The 21,144-nt window shown below is 35.6% G+C and overlaps 1 protein-coding gene across 6 annotated transcripts in view; it reads left to right on the top strand.

Annotated features, from left to right (window-relative positions):
• CASK (calcium/calmodulin dependent serine protein kinase) overlaps positions 1-21,144 on the top strand; it is a 201,695-nt gene that overhangs the window by 156,307 nt on the left and 24,244 nt on the right. For all 6 annotated transcript variants that reach the window (XM_065741619.1, XM_065741622.1, XM_065741618.1 and 3 more), the window contains exons 12-17: positions 6,329-6,406; positions 7,662-7,742; positions 12,295-12,483; positions 12,986-13,064; positions 15,934-16,019; positions 16,729-16,797. In XM_065741619.1, coding sequence (XP_065597691.1) covers positions 6,329-6,406; positions 7,662-7,742; positions 12,295-12,483; positions 12,986-13,064; positions 15,934-16,019; positions 16,729-16,797 — 582 coding nt within the window. The remainder of the gene's footprint in view (positions 1-6,328; positions 6,407-7,661; positions 7,743-12,294; positions 12,484-12,985; positions 13,065-15,933; positions 16,020-16,728; positions 16,798-21,144) is intronic.

The raw sequence follows: 21,144 nt of genomic DNA, 5'->3' as shown, positions 1-21,144 counted from the left end.
ATGCAGTAACATCCCAGTAAAATATGCTTCTGCCTTTGAAGTCAGTCAGGGCTCCCTGCATCCTGCTTTCAGTCATTCACGTAGTTGACTGGTACACGCCAACTGTTCTCTGTACTAATGAGCTCATGTGTAAACTCATGTGCTCAACTGTGTTATATTTTTATTCTCAGTATGTCATTACAAAAGACTTAATGTATAGGAAGAAACAAAAATGGCTGTAACCCCAACACTGAGACCTCCCAGTGCAAAATACACTCATTGTCACCCATTTAGGCTTACGTGTTGCTGTACTTAATGCTCTAAATTGACAGCCCGTTTTGGAATATGGGGGTAAGATGAGGATAAAGGTTGTTCTGTAGAGAATATCAAAGTGTCTTTTTATAGCCCTTTCTGTGATGAGCATCATTTGATACTTTTTTAAACTACATAATAACCACCCATGTTTTTCACATCATTGCTGTGGGTACATACCAGAATTAAGGATTTGATGTTTTCTTTTTAATGGGACTACAGAATTTCATTGCACTGATTTTCATATTGCTGTGCTAGTTCTCTTGGTACTAAGTGAAAGTGGTAACTTTGCTTCACCCTAAGCTTATTTCTTTCAATCTTTCCAAAAATTGTAAGCCAAGGGAATTCCTGAAAAATATTAGATTACATATTGAAGATATCCTGTAGTCTAACAAGTGGGGACGAAGGGTGCCCTGAATGCATGTACTGCGTTCATGGCAGCAGAAACGGAAGAGTTCCCTCCTCCTTTGAGAACGTAGGAAAGTGTCTTGGTATACTTAAATCTAAAGGTGATTGTAGTTTGTTTGTTTTTAATGGTTCATTTGGTTGTTGGGTTTGTTTTTTTGCCAGTATGGTTTAAAAGTGTTGCATATGTTTATTTAAGATCATGCAATCTCTGGCTTTTCCAGTCTGAGAAAACTTATGCTTACTTACATAACATGATATCGAATTTTGCAACCAATCCAACTGATAATCTGTGTACATGCATTTTCTGGCATATTGTTCAGAAACTGCTGTCATTTCTTGAGAACTGCTGCTTCCACCGATGGTGGAGTTCTGATGATCATTAATGTAAGTTTTCTTAAAGTCTGAGACAAATTACAAGACTGGAGTGAATTAAACTTTGGGATAAAGCAAAGAAATCTGATGCTGTTGGATACTGGAATCTTGATTCATTATGCATGAATGAGATAGCTAAGGTAGTCAGTGGAGAAAAGGTGATACTTTGGATTTTAGGGGCATCTGAAATTAAATACAAGGAAATAATGTCTTGTGTGATTTTGAGGGGTAAGATTACTCTCAGTACTGTGGCACAACTGAAAAAAGGAGAAAAACACATTAATAATGTTAAGCAAAACCATTGCGGTTTCTGTTAAAAAAGAGCAAGTTGTCTGTTAGAGCTTTTTTTCATGTTTGTTTTTTTTTAATATAACTAATGTATGCTGAATGTAAAAAGTTATCCCCTTTCACAGAAATAGGATATACCTGTCAGATATTATTGGACAACTCTATCTTCCCTTCAAAAGTTAAGTTCTTGATTCAAAATAAAATAAGTAAAGATGCCCAGATGTGGAGTGGTCCCAAGAAAAGGGTTGCAGCCTGGAATAGAAATTGAAGTTGCGTAGGGTTGATATAGTTTACATGGCACTGTTTTCTCTTACCTGCTGTTTATAAGCAAAGGCATAAGAAAATTTGTTTTTTTGTCTTTTTTTTTTTATGTAGATAGCAGCAACTGTAACTCTGTCTAACAGTAACAGATTATGAATATGTGATAACAGTAAATGTCAAAACAAATGGGTTTTCAAAACAAAAGTTGGCCAACATTTTGCAGATAAAAGTTCTTCAAAAAAGTTTTAAAATGTGTATTTTAGTTTTTTTCACATAAACAATGAAAAATAAAGTGAAATTCAGCATTCCCTTTGCTACCATAGGAATTTTTGTTTTGTAAAATATTATTTGTGTTGCATGAATATGTAGGAATAAATTGAGTATTTCCAGTTAGCATAACTACTGTTATGAATGAGTGCCTGCAATTGCAAGCTGCAGTCATAGCAGCTGTCAGGTCTGAGACATGACATATGAAGAAGCCAATCTCTTTGTCTGGACAGAGTTGATGGACTGCTTCAAACTGTCTTGTTCTGTGGATACTGTGTCTGGGAATCTGTCTTAGCCACTGCTTCACTATGTGAAACCTGTTTAAGTAGTTTTGGTCACTGTTTCATGGCGCTGCATTTCACTGTGTAAGGCTCTTGAATGTAAAGGTTGATTGTACTCCCATTCTGCAATATGTGTATCACTGAGATAAAAGTTCAAAGCCGTCAGACCTGTAGTGTGGAATGTTCAAGCAGTCACAAAATCTTAAATGTGCTTTGGAGTTCTGTATAGGATCAGAGTGTAACTTTTGCTGAAGGATTGTGCTGGGAAATGAGTATTAGATCATGGACAGTCATAATGAACTTCAGGCATGGTCCTTATTAGTGCAAAAGAAGGAAAAAGTTGCTTTCAAATGAAAGTTAAAGATAAAGCCCTCCCGGCTGTGACCTTGTTATTTAGTTTGTTTCCCAGTTGGATCTGTTATCTTCAGAGTTGTGTCCTTGAGCACATAGAATCATACAGAAGCAGACTCCTATTGGAAGCTGATGACATTTTGCATGGAAAAAGAAATGCTGAAACAGAACTGGAAGAGAAAAGAAAAAAGTAATATATCTGTTAACAAATTGGTTCTTAAATCTTTGTGCTTATTTGACAGTACTGCCTGTGAACATAATTTCATTCAGTAGGTCACTGATTTCTTTCATCTTGTGGCCCACAAAACCTCTGGGATAAGTGGTGTGCTACTGCAGGCATCTGTGAAAGGTAGCAAATGACAGCAAAAATTCTTGCTAAGAAAAGTTGCTGTACATGGGGCAGCACCTCAACTAGAGAATTCTTATATGGTACAAAAACTTGGATGTGGTGAAAAACATTCCTGTAATATAACCGTGTGGCATATGGCCTTTCATTCAGAAAGGAAAAATCAAATATGTAAGGATATATGTTTTAATTATTGTTTTTAGATGTTTCTATTCAGGGTTTTAATATTTAAAGCTGGCAGCCCACTATCTGTCTGTTTGAGTTATAACCAGCTCCTCACAAAATGTGTATTTCTCTTGAAAGTTTGTGGGGTTTTTTTTATATTCCAGCAGTTCAGTAGGTCATGCTTTTAAGAAAAGTTTCTCCTTTACATTGAAGAAACTTCCAACTTCTGGATAATCATACTGGAAAATCATACTGATTTTTCTGTATGGTCAAACATTGATTGCATTACAGTGAGATTAAACTTCCACTACCTAACTTCTGAGTGTAACCTTAAATGGGAACTGTGTTTGGACAGTATTCTGACTTCTGTTACAGGGAAGGGTTAAAAGGGAATCATCTCTGCACATCTGAAAAAGTAGTCAGAAGAGAAGAATTTGTTGTTTTGTCTTGGCTGCCTGATTGTGGATTAAGCTTCTGTGCTGTCTGTTTTTTCATATCAGAAGAAACAAACTCCCGCTGTACAGACTGAAGGCATATGTCTTGACTCCTAAAAAGAAAGCTAAAACTAATTGTAGGTAAACTAATTGTGACAGTACTTCTTGACTGGTTGTGGATATGCATAGCGTTTGTTTTCTAGCATGCAAAATTAGAAGTAAAGCTTTTCTTTTTAAGAAGCAGTTTTATTCTGTTAGTTATAATGTCAGTTCATATTTTTGTATCAAGATTTGTTACAGTATTGGCTGTGATTGTTAAACTTCAGAGCAAGCTCTTAATTTTGGTAACTTTCAGGGTAGCAAGTGCTGGAAGCTCATATTGAATGAGACTGAGGGGCCAAGTATTGAAAATTCAGGGAATTCTTAAGGTTACATTTGCTGTGACATTTTACAATTATTTTCTTTGATTTTTATTTCTTACCACACAATATGTTATAAAAGAGTACTGCATACTCAGCAAGTATTAAAATAATAAAGAGGAAGAGTACAACTTAACTTTGCCTCTTTTTCCTCTTTTATCAAGTGCTAATTTCAGTCTTATGATTTTTCATTGTGTTTACTGTTATGTTTGGTATTAGAAAAATTGGAAGAAATGGAGTACCAATAGTAAGATAATCAGTTAGAGCTAAAAAGCAAGCTTTAATGCAGTTTTTTCCAATATAATTAATTAATGTTTTAATTGCCCTTGGCAAGGCTTGTCGCTTTCTTATGACCGTAGAGAGAAAGTTGTTTAAAGATGTGAAACCTCTTCCCCTTCAGCTGAAACTAAGTGATTTATTTCTCAGCCTTTCATCCTCCTTTTTCACAACACACAGAACAGAATTTGTCCCAGCAAGTGACAGTAGAACGATTAGAAGCAGCAAAATAAATACCTTTCTATCATAGGTTAGTTATGAAGCATGATAACATCCTTTTGCCATTTTTTAACTTCTCATGTATTAAAAGGTACGTCTTTGTTGTATGTCGTCATTTTTACTGCACTTGTATAAAGAGTTAATGTTAAAATTTTTACTTTTTGTACAGTCTTGAGCATACTGTTCTAAATACTGATCCGTATATGCAAGAAATGCATAAAGATCCCTGGACGGGATGAATTGTTCATGAGTTATTGGCATATGTATGTATCTTCGTGCTAACTTTTCTGTAATTTCTTTTATGTTGCATGTGTGACTTAAAAACATCACACACTAAAGAAAAGTACATATATGAAACCTAGTAAATAAGGGTTTGGTGGAGTTTTGATGGGTTTTCTTTACTTAGGAAAAGATAAATACAAATAATTGTGTGTGCAACTGAATTTTCTCCTAAACTATCAGATAACAGAAAGCTTTGTATGTATTTATGTATGTTCAACATTTGCATTGGACCACAAGGGAGAGGGTAACATCAGTGGCTTTTGTATGCACTACAATTTACATGACTTGTAAAACTTAATGGTGTTTTATGTGACAGAGGCACACTGGTAGGGTGAATAACCCAAAGGAATAGTATTCACAAAAAAATAGTGAGGAGAATGGTATATTTTGCTTGGCTTATCTGGATGGTAAACAGACAACCAGTAAATAAAGAGAGGTTCACCTTTTGCAGATGGTCAAGGTTTGTCAATAACTCCACAGGGGAGGGATCTCCAACAGGAGACCCTTCCCCAGTGGTGGTCAGCCCTGAAATGGGGTCTGGGAGAGGTGGAGCCAGACTGCACCCCTTCCGGTCACACAGTGCATTGCCTTCACCTGTGCTCCTGCGGCTGACTCAGTGCTCACCTCAGCTGATCCAGCAGTGCTTCAGGCCAGGATTCAACAGTTCACATACAGCTCATGAAGTCACTTCTGTAGCTTGACAGTTTTAGGCATTGAATGTCTGTCACCTGCCAGCCAGTTGAGCACCCAAGAACTCCTTGTTGAGTACTGTGAATGCTGGGATTCTTATCAACTGTGTATTTTGAGTGTTTCCATCTACTGTTTTCCCTATTTGAGTACTGTCTTCTGAAGCTATCTGTAGAATTCTAAGTAGTTTTGTAAGACATTAAAGAAGGCCTTCAGTAGTTGGATTTTTATATTCTGAAGATGAGAGGTTTCCCAGCTTCCCTACGCAACCTGTTCCAGAATATCACCACCCTCACTGTGGAAGAAATGTCTCTAATATCCTAAATATAGTTGTATCTTATATCTCACCTAACAAAAATGGTTGTAAATTGATTAACCAAAAATGGTTACAGGTGTAGCCATCTTTATATTGTACAAATTGTAAACCAAAAGTTTTTATTTGAAGACTAGTACTCGTTTGTGAATATTTGTCTTGGAACAGTTTCTTTTTCTCTCTTCCAAAGACTTAGGTTTTTATAACTTTCCGTCTTCAAGAGCATTTTCCCATACTTTGAGCTTTATTTAAGATACTGTTTACAGTGATTGATGTTTGATTTATTGAGAGAAGTAGAATATACAGTTTAATTTGATTTTATAGTGGAATGTATGATGTATTTATTCAGATCACTTCTGGTAGAAAAGTACATAGTTTTTGTAAATCTGCTCCAAAAGCATGAGAGGTTTGCAGAATCCCTTAACCTTCTGAACTTTCCCATGTCATCTTAGAAACTCTGAATGTATGGCACTGTTCAAATCAGGAAATGTTTAAAAATGAAAAGCCAAAACCCTAAGCTGCTAAATTTTATATACAAAGCAGCTGTGGAACATGCAGCTCAGCCATCATCTTTATCATGGTAACATAAACCGGATATTATTAGAACTCATCATTACTTTCTATAAAGTTGCATATGATTTCAGTAGTTTGTTTTCTTGTTCTTACAGCTTTATGACAAAATAAACACAAAATCTTCACCACAGATCAGGAATCCTCCAAGTGATGCTGTACAGAGAGCCAAAGAGGTAATAGTTTAAATATATGTTTTTTTCCTGGAAAGTTTTGTATTTAACATGAAATGGTTTTTATCTTTATTAAGGTATTTGGCTCATAATCTGAATTATTCTGGAATTCTATCATTGCTTACTTAAATTACATAACATGTTGCATAATCTTGTAGAATTCCATTGTATCTGTAAGGATATATATATGTATTATTCAGTCATCATTAAACCTTTACTGCAGCACTACAGTATTATAAAGGAATACTCATTAGGTAAATGCAGTATCTTTAATGTTCAAAATAAATCTATGCAGCAAAAGTCTGATATGACTTCTACACAAAAATTAGATATATTACTAGGCATCAGCTTCTTTAAACTGGGGAAAAAGAAGGGTGGCATGAGTAATTCCAAGAAGTGCAAACCTAGAGGTGCAATAAAATTGGCCCATCATTAAAAAAGATAGAGTACAGATTTTCTTACACCTGGCAAATAGTATTTTGGCAAGAAGTGAAAAAAAAAAAAAGATTATCTATTGTCGGTGGAAATAAATTTATTTGTAGGGGGTAATGCCATGAAAAAAAATGTTTACATTGCTATTAAAATAGAATGGACAGAAAGTCTTTAAAACGGAGAATTAACTGAAGTCACACTGATGAGAACGGCAAAGTTCCGCAGGATTTCCCAGCAGTTAATCCTGGGAGCTGCTTCTAAAAGCAGAAAACTCTGCTTTGTTATTCAAGCAGTTACATGTTGAAAATCAAGGTGAAAGTATTGATTTGCAGGCAAAGGAGTTAAAACTTACTAACTCCCTCCTTCCCTTGATAAGCTGAAATACAGCCCAGATTCTATAAAAAACGCAGGAGCTTGAAGGTAGAGTAGTATGCACTTCTTGTCTTTAAACATTTATTCTGTGGAGAGAACATTTTAATGAGTATTTTTAATTCTGCTTTTAAAGTGATTGTTTTAGTAAGTTCAAATCAGGTATGAAAGTAACAATTTGTTGTGGATGATGTATGTGACCTATAGGTTAATGCATTACTTCTACCTCCGTTCAGCTGCTAAAGTAATACCATCTAATTCAAAAAAATATCAGCTGTTTCCATCACATTTCTTCAGTGTCTCAGAATGTAAGAAAATTGAAGGTAGGTGTTTTGTTCTTGGGGTAACAGTCTCAAACACCCTTTTCTGTCAAAAACTTTTTTTGTAATCTTTAGTAGAACTGACCAGCATAAGGGTCAGTTATAAATTATAAGTGTCTTTCCTATGTGTTTTGCAGGTATTGGAAGAAATTTCATGTTACCCAGAAAACAATGATGCAAAGGAGCTAAAGCGTATTTTAACACAACCTCATTTCATGGTAAGCAAATGCTACTCCTTGCCTTTAATTTTATTTCTTCAATTTTTTTTAAATTTAAAAACTGTAGTTCACTAAGTTCTCCCAAAAATCTGCAGGCTATGAAACTGTATGCAATGCTATATACCTGTTAATAAATGTTTCTAATCTGCTGACCTGACAAAATAGCTGGTATTAGTACCTACCCTTAGTCCCCACTATTGTGGGACAGCAACATGTTGAGACTATTGTTTATAACTGCCATAAAGATAATCAGCAGATTTTAGGAATGCTTATTCAGAAAGCTAGTTCTTGTCAAACCAGCTTTAAATAATTTGCTCTTGTTACTTCTGTTTTAAGAGGAGTAAGCAGCAAAAAAATCTCAAAGCCATGCTGATAACAGAAGTTACTGATTTTTTATATTTTCACTGACTTTGTATAATGACAGTACAGGAAGGATTTTTTTTCTCCTACACAGCATCAGACAATTATTTGTCTAGTGTAAAATTACTTGGCTGGTTATGCTGCTGAACACTTCCGAAGGTCAGTGCAAAAACCTATAGTTCAGTGCCAAAAACTGCCTGCAGTAGAGTAATCATACAGTCAAGTCTCACGGTCTGTTTTGGGAGGATCTGGGAGGTATGCTGAGATAGGAATGAATCTTTCTGGATATCCATAGGCAGAGCAGAGATTCTTCTTTTTCTTTTTCCCAAGTTCTTGTTAGGATAAAGGTATGTTTTAACAGGATGGATTGTGACGTCGCTGCGAAGTCAAAGTTCATTTAACATTATTTTACAATAAATCAATAGCTTGTGCAGTCTAGTGAACTGACATTACATATCAGCTCCTGTTGTGTCTGCCTGACCTGCCTGGCCTAAGTTCAGGGATGTCCTTGCTTTATAGCAAGTTACTGAAGGTCAGTATTTTGAAAGCAGTTAAAGTTTTGTTTATTCTGTGGAAAAAAATCATGAATTCCAAACTCAGTGTTTTCTTCAATCTGCTGTATGCTGTTGTCCATTTGAAATAATGAATTGTGACTTTCCCTAACAAAAGGATTATATTCAGGGAGCTTTGCAGAATTTGCTCATCTGAAAGCGGTATTACTATAAGTCTGAGGGATATACCTAATTTCCAAGAAATAATTATCTGAAACTGATGTCATACTCAGATTTAAGATGAAAACTGGATAGCTGCATGTCCCAGTACCTTCTTCTGATGGCCAGAGTAGCTTTGGGTACATTTATGTTATTATTTTATCTTAGCACAAGTGATTTATATTTTTTTTGAAAGGAATCTCCTCATTGTTCCCTTACATTACTTATAGTTTCCCTGTACTAACTATAACATTACTATTATCTTGTGTTATGTACAGGGCTCAGAGCGTACAAGCTAGACTCCTTGCAGGTAAAACTAAACTTGAGGTGATGTACACTAGAAGCTCAGCCAGTATAACGTAGCAGCTGATGGGCACTTGGGGCACAGGGCAAGGTAGAAGCTGGTTAGAAGTTAAAAATCCTGCAATAAGTGCAGCTTGTATATCATGTCCTCACTAGCCCAACAGCTTTACTCTGTTTATTCATTCTTGTTTCATTGCACTGATTGCTAATGCAGACAATGTTGGTCTCTGCAACATGCTGATATGTTGCTGCCTTGAGATGATACCTGTCCTGAAGTCTGCAGCAAATTTGAGTCAACATTTAATAGGAATACCTGCTTGAAACAGAACATGCAACAAGGTAGAATGATGCTCAGCCCTACTGACAGAAAAATAAAAATTTTAAATCTACTGCAAACTACACTCTCTGTTACTTAGCTTCCGTAAATGGAATATAACTGGTTAATTTTATTTACCCCTTTTGCATGAGTACTACGTAGCCCTGTGAAATGATTAGCCAGTGTGGAGAAAGCCTTTATAAAGTCTAAACTATTTTCAAATGAGACATCAGTGAAAATGACTGTGACACATCAAAATTTAGTTGTCGAACAGCAAGAAAAGTAGATCAGAAATCATATTTTATTAGGTATTACCTGTATTTCTACCTGATATCCTCGTAAGTTAAAAAAACAACTGTCAGAGTTCTCTTGCTGCAGTTCTATAAAAGGAATTTTTTATCATGATAAGCTTCAATTTCATCACAAGCATTTTCTATGAGGAATAATTTCACAGAGTTGTGGCAACCCAAACAAAGCCTCTCTTTTTCTCCGTGTTTCATCCTTTTCCTTGTAGTTCTGACATACATCTGATACTGCACATTTGTATTGCACTTGTTGAACTGGTAGAGAAGTGCTCCCACAAAGTCGTGATCAGTTTAGTGAGGAAACTTAGGAACAGCTGGAATATTGCCAAAGCCAGAATCAGCAAGAGGAGAAATGGCACAAACATGTAAGCCAGCAGTGAAGTCAGCATATGTTGCTGTGGAACCATACCTTTAGGGTGCCAATAGCCAAGAGCTTCCAAATCTCAGAGGCAATCCCATTCTCTCCATTCCACTCCTTTCACAACTTTCTTTTAGAGGAAAAGTTTTTGAAATTGATACTATTATGAAAGGAAATAACTGTGTAGAACTGTATTGTCAGTTTATATTCAGTGTGTTTGCCGAGCATTATAAAGAGCACTACTCTGATTAGTAAATTACTGAGCTTTGATTCACAGAAACAGGAAAAATAAGGCAGGGTCACTGACCACTAGACCAGGCTGCCGGGAGCCACATCCAGCCTTGCCTTGAATGATTCCAGGGATGGGGCACCCACAACCTCTCTAGACAACCTGTTCCAGTGCATCACCACCCTCTGAGTGAAAAACCTCCTCACATCTAACCTAAATCTCCCCTTGTCTTAGTTTAAAACCATTCCCCCTTAGCTAAAATAGTTAGAATTATAGTCCAGACCTCTAAGCAGAAGATGTTATTAAAATAGTATAGATGGAAGCTGAGGAACTGTTGCAAGTTTCATCTTAGTGGTAGACTAAATAAATTAGTAAATAAAAGGCTGGTACAATTGAGTGGTTTAACTGAAATAGTATTTATGTAGGTGGTCTTAAAACACTGGAAAAACAGGCAAGAATGTGGACAAAGCATTACTAGTTAAGGGAATTCTGTTCCAACATTATAATGCTGAATTCTCAACTACAGTTTGATTTGAGGAAAGTTAACTTAAACTGTTAATGAAGTTATCTTTTAGGACATGATGCCCATTTGAAGCATAGTCTTGAGAACACATTTAGAATATAACAGAACCATGAAAATCCCATTTCTGTTTAGATTCCTCTATAGAAATCTTGCGGCAATGGCTTTTTAATCACTATTTCAGTTTGTTTTGCTTAAACATAGTAAATGAACATGAAGATGTTGCAGTCAGATTTCCCTGCCAAAAAGAATTAGTTTTGCAAGACTGATGGGTTTTGCAAGAACTTTGAGCATTTAAATGACAATTAACAAGATGTTAACTATAATACGGATTGACCCATTAACTGTAATACAGATTGACCTAATGGCTGATATCTCTACTATATATTGTGAGATCTAGGCTTGATTTAACAACTCTTCTCCGAGATGCCCAGCCTTTTGCATACAGAGGTGGGATCTTTCTCTGTTTGGTCTTTGCTGAGTAAATACAGGAGTAGTACAAACATGTTCATATATAAATTGTATTTATTTTTTTGATAGAAACAATTTAGCTATAATATACTCCTTGTTAAGAGTTAAATGCATGTGTGAAATGGGACAATCCAGGGGTCTTAAACATACGTTGGAGAAAAGTGAAATGTCATATCATATAAAGCTTGATGCTGTTGCATACTGCTTTGCAAATGATTATTGCTTTGTCCGACTTCATCTTATAATAGAGTGTTATGCTTTTAACAGCTATGCAGGCTTCTTGTCTTTGCCCTAGCTTAGTATGCTTACAGTCAGTTGTTCTGCTTATCAAATATATCTAACATTTAGCTGATAACATGCTATGCTATTCTTTGCATCAGGACAAAGTAAAACTAATGAGGTCATATTTGGCCATTTTCTTCTTTTATGTTGTTATTTTTATCCAGTATTTTGAACTCAGTGCAGCTGCACTGTCTGTGCTCTGTCAGAAGGGGAGAGTATGGAAGGGGTTTTGCTAGTAAACAAAAAACACAGTATTTCATAGTTTGATTCAGTCTGTCTTTATTGTAATGAAGTAGCATGGAAACTGAATTCCTTTTTGTTGTTCAGAAGTAATTTTCAGGGAATCATTTGCTTTAAAAGGTACATTCCTAATCATGTGTCTGTGCTCATAAATAAAGGTAGCTTAATTCTGATACCTTGCATGTATTGAGAAGATAAGGGAGAGGAGAATAACCTCATTCTCACTGAGTAGAAAATGTTTACTCGTGCAGATTTTGAAGATTCAGTATGTGTATAAGTCTGATGAAGTTTAACCTATACTCACTTCACAGAAAAGTCTCTCTATAGAAAATGAGGGGCAAATACCTTGAGTTTTACCTCTTACTTCTGGAGAGCTTCAAAAGTATCTATGAGGAATGTGAAGGGAGCATCAGAGATGGTGGAAAATGATGTTATTTTGTTACTGTAATCACCTCTAGGCCTTACTTCAAACTCATGATGTAGTGGCACATGAAGTTTACAGTGATGAAGCGCTGAGAGTTACACCTCCTCCCACCTCTCCGTACTTAAATGGGGATTCTCCAGAAAGCGCCAACGGCGACATGGATATGGAGAATGTAACGCGGGTTCGACTGGTGCAGTTCCAGAAGAACACAGATGAACCAATGGTATGGGGAGAACCACAGTATTTTGCTTCACTCTGTGCTGATAAAGATCAGTGCTGTGTTGATTTCAGTGAAAGTTTCTGCACGTTGGAGTTGGCAGTATAGTTGGAATAGTTCGGCACCACTGTATATGCTTACCTTCCTGTCTATACCCTTCTATTAAAATGCTGCAGCACCACCACTGTAGCTGTTTTTGTTTAAGAACAAACTTGTAGTTATAACAGATTAGGCTTTACTATGTAAAACTGAATTGGACAATCTGCACTTAATACAAAACTACATTTTTAACAAATGATCTTAGACAATCATCTATTAGATTATTACATCTTTGTCTTATAAATAGCCTCTGTTTACATTGGTCATATTTAAGGGAGTGGCAAAGTTTATTACCTTAAAATATACATCCTGTCTTCAAGCTTTTTAGGAACAGTGACTGTTCTTATCCAGTCAGGAGTCTTGCTGCTGATTGTTTTATGTTAGGAGTATAATACATTTCCTCTTCTAGGGAATCACTTTAAAAATGAATGAACTGAACCATTGCATTGTGGCAAGAATTATGCACGGAGGAATGATCCACCGGCAAGGTAATTGTGTGTCATACATGGATATTTAGATAATTTTGTATAAATTGTGTAACAGCGTATATTCCTCATTTTGATTGCTACTATTCTGTGGTAGTATGGATTTACATCTACGTAGAACCTTCTAACTGCCTTTGTCTCCTTTCATTTGTGTATGTCAGCCCTTTATGTTTCATCTTGGTTTTAATTAGGGGAATGCAATTATAGGACAGTGGGAGATTGAAATGACACTAATTTCTCAAGCCATGCTTACTTAATCCTCTTTAGAAAAAATCCTTAGACTAGTTACAGTATTTTTCCTTGCAAAAACGGATGAACCTTGTTTTCCAAAGAAATTAAACCTCCATGTGTTTTCAATTCTTGATGATCTTTGTACTTCTGATATTGAGGAAAAAAAATGTGAAGCAAAAAAATCCTTAGTTTAGAGAGGAAGTTCACTTCTAACTGTTCTTAGGTAGTAATGATCCTCTGCTAGGTATTGTTCCATGTGACTGTTACATAATGGAGTAATGGAAACTTTTAAAAACCTGTTAAATGATCCAACTGTGCCCATTAGAACTCTGTTCACTTCTTTAAATTTACAGTGTCCTTTACTTCTGAAAATTTGAGAAATGCAACCTATTTTATTTGTGCTTCATCTAACTGAGGTAGCTGCAGAAGAGCTTCCTATGTACAGAAGACATAGGAAACAAACCAAGTTTCCACTTTTCTGTAATAGTCTCATGTTTTTAGTGTTTCTAATATTGTTTGTGTTCTAGTTGCCTCTTAGTTTTACCATGTCATTTAAATACCTGTATTTAGAACATTTTTACTAAATAGAACAACACAAATGTTGACAGTGATCCTGATTGAGTACATGTTTTTGAATCCTACTGAAAAGGTCTGTGGTTTTCATTTGTTTCTAATTTTATTGTTTCTTCTATCTCCAATTGCTATATGGAGAAGTGCCAGGCAGTAATAGATAGCAGATAGATAACAATCCATGGAGAGTATTACAGGAGCTATGTTATTCCAGGTCTAGCACTATTAAGCACAAACCATGTGATTTCCAGTCACAAAATGCTGTGAATTCTGCCTCCATCTGTGTATCAGATGTATCTAGTCCTGTTGATTATATCTGTCCTTAGTCAAAAGATGGGAAAGTTGAATTAGGAAGATAAGCTTGTAAAGATGCTATCAACTTTCACCTCCCAGGGAATTCAATTTGATGAAAGTGAAACACCAAATTCAGTTATTAGAAATTGTCTTTTAATTTACTTGTCTGTATTTTTAGAATAGGTATATGAATGAATTGTATCTCAGATCTCAGGCTTTTGACTATGACTTGGTTTTCTCATTTGTGTCTGTGCTTCGACTTACCTCAGTTACCCATTCACATTTTACCTGTGGTTTCTGATAAGACCCCTCACACTCTAAATACTGTTTTCAGGGGCAGTATCTTAACTGCAGTGTTTTTTCCTGCTGACTGGTTTGGGCTCATACTTGTTAAAAAGTGAATGCATTTTTAAAATACATTTAAGAAAAGATTTCAACATAACATTTAAAATGTTGGATTTTCCCAAGAAGAGAGAGGACTTATTGGCTGTCTCTTTAACCCCACTGGAAAAACATCAGTTGTACACTGTCAGTGCTGCATTCTTGGAGTAAGTTGATATGAAATTCACCCAAGCAGAGTTACGCTGATATCTCTGACAAGAATTATTGAATTGAATTGAACAAAATACAGGTGATGGCTTGGTGAAAATACAATGATTTGTTCACAGCCTTTCACTTTCCAAGCTACCAGATTTCCTTTTGTGTTTCTGATTAGGGACTCCCAGAATTTGTTCTGTTCTTCTCCCTAATAAAATAGGATTTCTTACACTTCTCTGTAGAGCAAAAGCACATACTTCCTGAAACTGTCTTCATTCTGACTTGCGAAGACAAAGACATTTACTCCAGAAATACATCCATTCTCTGTTACCACAAATGTATTATACGTTTGGATAGCTTAAGTCCTGAGTATACATATCACAGCCAATAGAAAAGGTACCAAAAATTAGATGATTAAGCATAGCTACCATGGGAACTACTAATTATATGGATTTATTAAATATATCGAGAATACTTATTTCTAACAAGAATATACTTAAAGGGTAAGAAGTTCCTGCAAATACCATAGAAGTGTTCTAGGAGAACTACTAGAAAATTGGGTAGGCTTGAACTATTCAAATCTAAAACTGTCATCCAAAAGAGCCTCCTACATTGCTTCTAATCCTGAGGATAATCTGGTGCCACCTCCCTGATCTATCTTCTGTAATGTCTCAGAGCCTTGTTGTGGCATACCATTCCCATCTCATCTTCAGTAGCTCAGTTTGTGGCTTGCCTTAGCTAAGTGGATTCTTGTTTTGTCGTCTTGTAGTCAAACCAACCATTCACCCTAAAGTTGAAGTCAAGTGTATCTACAGAAAATGCTTCCTGTAACTGGCAAATATCAGAGACGTGAAAAACAGTCTGATAAAATTCAGACTGTGTCCAGAAGCCAGACTACATTAAGCAGTAGCCTGGCTGAATATCTCTGCTGAACTTTTCCAGCCAACTATTTGCTGGGGAATTTCTATTCAATGTGTGAATTTTGTCAGTGTACCTGTAAGGGATCTGATATTTTCTTTCCATGTACTATATAGGGTGGCTGGGCATCTCATGCTGGTATATTGACTGCAATCTCAAAGACAGATTCTAGTGCATCATTACCAGCATCTTTTTATGAATCTAGCAAAAAATACATATATGAAAATTGTTTTGTGTTTATGCCTTTGTATGAATATTAGTAATGGCTTGCAATTCTTAGTTTGTGTAACTGTGTTGATTGTGTGTTTTGTTAATTCTGCAGGTACGTTACACGTAGGGGATGAAATCCGAGAAATAAATGGCATCAGTGTTGCAAATCAAACAGTAGAACAACTACAAAAAATGCTTGTAAGTGCCTGATGTATTTCCCCTGTTCTTTATAAAAACATTTGTCATGTTTTTACAAAACTTTCCAAAATTGTATTGTGACGTCCTGTTTTTCTTCTATTCTTGATAGCCTACTTGTGCCTGTAATGCCAAATCTTTCTGCGTTCAGCTGTTACTAAGTTTGAAGTTTCAACTTACAACTCTTGTAACCCGTGGTTACTGGTTTTACAAAAAACAAAAAACAAAAAAACACCAAGCTCAGTCTGTCTTTTCAGAGGAAAATGGCATCTTGTCTTAGTTTGATATTCTGCAACATTTTTTTTTGCTTGCAACCCCAATCTTGGGGTCTTGGATGATAATTACTATTCCTTTTGCTGTGCTCAGGACAAGCTTAAACAAATCCAGGCAAAAATAGTATATTGTAGACTCACAATAAGCCAGCCAGAGAGAAGGTGGAAAATTCCAAGAACATTTGAAGTGATCTCCTTACCTTTCTGCTCTGGTCAAGTCCTGCAGCTGTCAGCCATTTGGTGGCACTTAGATTTCAACCGTTCTTTAAGAAATTATACCTGTGCAAATATACTGCCACAGTGTACTGCTGTTCTATAGTTAATGCAGCTGGTCTTAGACTAACTCTGATGCTTTCCTATGAAACATTAGTGATTTGGAGATTCTATAATAGACATCTTAGTCTTTAATGAATTGCTTTTTTTTTTCTTTTTTTTTCCAGAGGGAAATGCGTGGAAGTATCACCTTTAAGATTGTGCCAAGTTATCGCACGCAATCGTCATCCTGTGAGGTAATGAATTTAATGAGCCTTCCTATTTCTTCCTCAGTCCTGTAACTAACTGCCTGCTGATGGCTGAATGTTACTGCTTTCTGGGAAATTGTTTCTGCCTGTCCTGTTAGATCACGCACACCAATTTTACAACAAAGATAACGGAACATGAGTAGGTCTCACCTACCTACTCAGCCTTGCCTTCATATTCATCTCATCAGCACCTTAAATAACTCTTTACAGCCTACTTAAATTAAAAAATAAGAATAAAAAGAGAGAGGGCATCCTCAACTCATGCATTTAGGAAGCCCCTTTAAAAATTGCGTTTTAAACACATTTTCCCAGAAGTCTATTAAAGTTCCTAAACTGAGGAGCTATCCTCCCTTTTCAGGCATGAAACATTATTTTGCTACTTTGGGCTGTTAAGGGTTAATTGAATAATCTGTTTCTGTATTACCCTGTTGAGGTAAATTTGTGATGGTTGTCTGTAACAGTTACATGTGGCTAAATATTATGTTTCCATGCAAAAATGCTATTTGTCATTACAGAAGAAAAACAGATTTGGAGTACAATTTCCCTTGAACTAGAAACTTGGTGTTACGGTTTTTGCACAGTAGCATTGTTGAATTCCCTCTTGTTCACAGAGTTATGTTCCGGTTTGCAAATGTAGGCAAATAAATTCCAGAAAATGGCTACTTGAGAGGTACTGTTCCTGTCTGAGAATCCAGATGGCATACATACAGTGTGCATGATGACAGTCTTTCTGTGCCCCATGCTTAACTGTACAAAATTCCCAAATTAGAATTCCAAGTGTGGACATAAAACCCTGTTGAAGTCAAGCATCTTAACCTAACTGGGGCTGTGGTTTCACACTTATTGTTTTAGAGATAAGAAGTTCAACAAATTTTCACCTGTAAGGTATAAATATGAAAACAAAAGTTTTTCATGAAATACAGAGGCTTTAAAAAAAGCTCAAATAGAAATTCTAGAGTCTGCTGATGCATTTATTTATTGACTTCTGTAAGTAGTAGTTAGAATAAATGATAACCCTCTTCCTCTTATTTTAACACAAAAACTGATGAAAGTATTTAGTTTCTTGGAAAGATGATCAATCATATGGAGAAAATTAAATGCAGCACACAGTTTTAATACCATTAGGTGACATTTTAGTAGCATTCAGTCATTTCTTTTTCTTAGCTTTCTGTTCTTAGGTTCTTCATGACTGTTTTTTTTTTCACAGAAGACACTTGCCTTTCTTTACTTTCTTCAAACAAAACACTAGAACTGGAAATGTGTGGTCAAAGAAGAAAAACAAACCACAGTGTAATATTTATCACAATTCATGGCATGTTGTGTTCAATTGATCAGGTGCCTAAGTCTGTTCCACGCATTTGGTCATATCTATTACTTTGTCTAGTGTTCCAACTGTTATAACGAATTTATAAAAAGACAACATTTCAAATTATGGTATTAAATCATCTTTAGTCCTTTGATACAGGGTGAATTTCTTTCAGAGAATCTTTCAGAATTGTGATTCACATGAGGAGTCAGATTATTTGCCAGTGATATTCTTAGGACATGGAAAACGTGCTACTAATGCACTCTAGCAAGATAAATTCAGGGATGTTAGGTCTTTGCTAGTAAAATTAAAACACATTTTTGGCTGTATTTCAAGTATTTCTATAAATTTATGTTTGTTTTTTTCCTGCCCAGCTTCAGTCATGGATTGTTGCTGTCATAATGCAGCTTTACTAGAAGAGGAATGTAAAACTAATTAGTTTGGGTTTTTAGGTTCCTACCATGAGAATAACATCACTGGGGTGAAAAATACCTTAATCTTGAATAAACAGAGTTAAATATTAGTACAATCAGCCATACTCTTACCTACTTGCTCTTATATAAAAGCTGTTTATATCCCTTTATAATACAGTGGTATATAAGTGTTAGTTTTGAGGGAACCTATTTTTTCAAATCCCATTTGCTATGTTTTTCTTCTTTTGTGGGCATTTGAAAGAAGTGTTGTACCTGTTATTTTCTAAACATTAAACCATTTTCTATATCTAGAGAAGTGTTGTCCCTGTAGTGTGTAAAACTGCCCAGCATCCCTAGGCAGTTTTCAAAATCTCAACTGAGTAATTTTGAGTTGTTTAAGAGCGAAATTCGCTTGAAAATGTAGAATTTGTGAGTTCCCTTTTAGAAAATCTTGATCCAGTCATTCTACAGTAAGAACACCTGCTCAGTCATTGGTGTGGTACATGGCACACATTGCTCAGCTATCCAGACAACACAGTAGCCAGGATGTTCTGTCATATGCTCCTACTACAAACTTATTTTTACACAAGAGCAAACTTCAGTAATAATTTAGAACAGTTGTGTATGCTGATTATACATTTCAGCTAGCACTTTATCCAACCAAGAAACCCTTTAGCTCTACCTACATTAGAGTTCTTACTTTGTATTGTGTGTACAAAGAGATGTAAGAATGGTATGGCAAGTGTGGTTTTTTTTGTTTGTTTGTTTGTTTTTTCTTAAGGAAAAGCTTTCCTTGTAAGCAACACCCTTTGTTTCAGATTATCTTGTGAAACACTTAAGCTGTTTCATTAGGAAGAAAAGCCTTTATATATACATACGAGAATTTTAAAATCCACTGGTAATCATCATGGATTTATGTATTTAGCCCTGGAATGTTTCCATTAGGGCTAAGATCATAAGACTTTTTGTGGTCTTAAACATTTTTATAATCTCAAACTTACAGAAAATTTGTTTGACCAAAAGTGGACTTGAAATGTATTTGCAGATTTTTTGCAGTGTTATTAGTGTGGCAATTCTTGTACGTGTCCATAGAACAGGCTGCCCAGAAAGGTGGGGCGTCTCCTTTACTGGAGATAACTCAAAACCCACACTTTCCTGTGGAACCTACTGTAGGGAACTGCTTTAGTAGAATAGGACTAGATAATCTCAAGAGGTTCCTTCCAATCCCTGTGATTTTGTGAGTGTGTGTCTAGTGTGATTGGGCCACATCTCGTAGATGTAATTGATTTCTTCTGTAGGAATGTGTCTCAAACATTCATCGTTCAGAATCCACCCATTAAGAGCAAGGAACCAACGTGAAAGTAGTTTTGCCATCATTTGGAAATTACTCCAATTTTTTTTTCTAAGGCTTCAGCTGTGACACATGAACTAAATAACAATGGTCTTGAAGTCTACAGTTTTATTATTTAGCTTGTGTCTAGACAAGACTGGGAATTATAGATGTTCAAGTGATACTGAATTATTATATCATTTCCACACTATTCAGAATTATGTGATCCTCTCAGTGTTTTTCTGTCATTTTTCCTAGGAGAACTAGTGATTTATCTAGTTTTGTGGAGGAACAAACACAGAATCAAAGATGAAGTATTCAGGTCTAAGCAGCCCTAACTTTCTACAAGAATCCTTCTCATTGCTTTCTCTCATTAGATTGTGCATAATACAGTTTTTCTCTTAAATTTTTAGTCTTTTTAGGGAGAAAGATTAGTTCCTAGTAAATTAGGAACCTAAATGCATTTGAAAGTGTGTCTGAATTAACTAAATATTTAAAAATTACACATATGCTTCTTGACTAGCTTGATATAATTTCAGTTTCTTACGATTCGTATTGAAATCACTGATAGCACTGAAAATGTTTATTTTCCTCAATGTGTTTTGACAAGCATTTTCTTTGAGTAGTGTTCTGTCTTCTGTTGAGAATTGTTGGAGGAATAAAATCAAAATATTCTCAAACCAAGAAAATTCCCTTTAAAGGGAGAACTCTTCAAGAGTGTCCAGAAATAGCATCATTACTCTAAACATGTTTTCCTCCAAAAGGCTTGGGTATTTGCGTCACTTTCCAAACCTTTCCCAGGCCAAACCATTACTGAACTAATAGATCGTAACAAACTAGTTTTAAAAATAAAGCAAAAAATAAAATAAAAGCAACCTATAACAGAGTAAATTTCATCCTTCTATCTTTTCTCAATTGGCAGAGCTAGAACTGCTGAGCAAGCAGAACAGTTTATGAAAGAAGGAACTTGCTGCTTTTTTTCTAAGTACTATCTCCTAGCTGCTATTTGATACTACAGGTGGTACCAATATACAGTTTCCCAGAAAAAGGAATAATGGTTCTTTTGGGCAAATATAAATGTGTCTGGCCTTTTTTTTTTTTTTTTTTTTCCCAGAAATTAGTAGCATATTTGGTCTCATTTGAAACTTGTGCCAGAGTGATTTTTCTAATTAGAACTGATTTCCTCCAGTTCATTATGTGTTGCAAACAGCTTTTGAGTTTTTTGTTCTTTAGCAGAAGTACCCAGATCTAAATGATTTTACAGTTTTATTACTTTCAGATAGTTG

Source organism: Cyrtonyx montezumae, unplaced genomic scaffold, assembly GCF_038088225.1.
Source record: "Cyrtonyx montezumae isolate F1298 unplaced genomic scaffold, pur_monq_1.0 scaffold_3, whole genome shotgun sequence".
In the NCBI taxonomy this organism is placed as follows: Eukaryota; Metazoa; Chordata; class Aves; order Galliformes; family Odontophoridae; genus Cyrtonyx; species Cyrtonyx montezumae.
The sequence above is the reverse complement of the archived record's forward strand: the minus strand, read 5'-3'. Positions and strand labels throughout refer to the sequence as shown.